The 1,772-nt window shown below is 70.3% G+C and overlaps 1 protein-coding gene across 1 annotated transcript; it reads right to left on the reverse strand.

Moving 5' to 3' along the window:
• Positions 1 to 522: 522 nt before the first annotated feature.
• On the reverse strand, positions 523 to 1,247 carry INS (insulin). Its single transcript, XM_060607583.3, has 2 exons — positions 944 to 1,247; positions 523 to 668 (listed from the first exon to the last, which is right to left on the reverse strand). The coding sequence occupies exons 1-2, from the start codon at positions 1,128 to 1,130 to the stop codon at positions 523 to 525; spliced, it is 333 nt and encodes a 110-aa protein (XP_060463566.1). The 5' UTR covers positions 1,131 to 1,247.
• Between the last annotated feature and the right edge of the window lie 525 nt (positions 1,248 to 1,772).

Below are 1,772 nucleotides of genomic sequence, written 5' to 3' on the forward strand. Positions count from 1 at the left end.
CTTGTGCCCTTCTCTGTCCCCTGCCCCTGCAGGACCCCCTCCCCCACCCACCATTCCAAGGGCTTCCATCAGAAAAAGCACTAAACGTAGAGCCCGCACGGCTAGGTGGGGAGAAGCGGCTGGAATGTTCTCATTCTCTTTCCTTGGAAAGCTCTCTGGGGGCCCTGAGAGCTCAAGGCTTTTGAATTAAGGGACTCAGCTCCCAGCCGGCCCCCAGGGCCCCCCAAACCCTTCTCTGTCTTGTCTTGAAGCAGCCAGGGATGGGGGCGGGGGGGGGGGGAGGGTGCCCAGGGCAGCGAGGGGTGGGCGGACAGGAGCCTGCCCGTGCCCGGTGGGCGTGGGGAAAGCGCGGAGGGACCCGCGTAGACAGAGGAGGAAGGGGGTCTCTGCGGGACCCCCCCCCCCGCCCCGGCCCCCCGGCCAACGCCTCAGCCCCCGTGCCACACAGACCACGCGAGCGGGGCTCGTTCAAGGGTTTATTGCATGGGTTGGGGCGCAGGGGCGGCGGGCTCCGGGCGCCCTCTAGTTGCAGTAATGCTCCAGCTGGTACAGCGAGCAGACGCTGGCACAGCATTGCTCCACGATGCCCCGCTTCTGCAGGGGCGCCTCCAGGGCCGAGGGCTGCAGGCCGCCCGCGCCAGGCGCCTCCCCCAGCTCCGCGTCCTTCCCTGCGGGACAGCAAGGCGGACGGCCGCTCAGGGACAGACCGCGCCACCCGCCCGCCTGCGTGCCGGCCGCGGGGCGCCCACCCCGCCACAGGCTCCGGGGCCACAGGGCAGGGCCAGGGCAGGAGCCCACAGGGGGGCCCTGGGTGCCCGACGACGGCCTTTCGGGATGTGACCAGGGGAATATGTGGTTTTTCTTTTTTAAAACTCCGGCCCGATTCCCCCGGGGCGCCAGGTGGGCAGCCGGGGTGGGCTGAGCGGGGGCAGCGGGGGCTCACCCTGAAGGTCCTCCGCCTCCCGGCGGGCCTTGGGCGTGTAGAAGAAGCCACGCTCCCCGCACACCAGGTACAGCGCCTCCACCAGGTGGGAGCCGCACAGGTGCTGGTTGACGAAGGCCCGGGTTGGGGCAGGGGTCCAGAGGGACAGCAAGGCCAGCAGGGGCAGGAGGCGCGTCCACAGGGCCATGGCGGGGGACAGTGACCTGGGGGACGGGCAGGGTTGAGGCCGGCGAGGGGCACGCGCCACGCCCAGGACCCCCGCCCCGCGCTCGCCCCCCAGACGCTCTGTGCCGGGAGCCCTCGTCCTCCCGCTGGCTCGAGAGCCCGGGCCCGGGGCCCCGACACCCTGGACTCGGCTGACGGGGAGCCCGTGGGGACAGACCTGCTTGCCGTCCGTGTCAGGGTGCAGGTGGTCCCGGGGGGGGCTGCTGGCTGCTGGGCCCCGCTGGCTTTATAGCTCCCGACCCCACCGCCTGGCCCATCAGGGCCCCCTGGTGACAGTGGCAGATGGCCTGGGGCTGAGGCTGCAATTTCTGGACCATTTCCCCGGTGCTGGGTCCGCGGGAACAGCTCCTCGGTCGTCAGCACCTCTCAGGCCACGGGGTCATTAGAGTCTTAACGAGGGGCCCGATGGCTGCTCACAGCTGGGGGCCAACGTCTCCCCAGGAGCAGAGCCCCACCCAGACCTCGCCTCAGCCACATTTTCCACATTAGTCCAGGGGAGCGGGGGGCCCCGGGGAGGGGGATCCTGCCTGGACCCTGGGCCCGTGCCACAGTTTCCAGTCTTCCTCCTGGGCCCCTTGGGTGGTGCATGGGGAAATATCCCCTC

This window comes from Panthera onca, chromosome D1, assembly GCF_046562875.1.
Source record: "Panthera onca isolate mPanOnc1 chromosome D1, mPanOnc1 haplotype 2, whole genome shotgun sequence".
Taxonomy (NCBI): Eukaryota; Metazoa; Chordata; class Mammalia; order Carnivora; family Felidae; genus Panthera; species Panthera onca.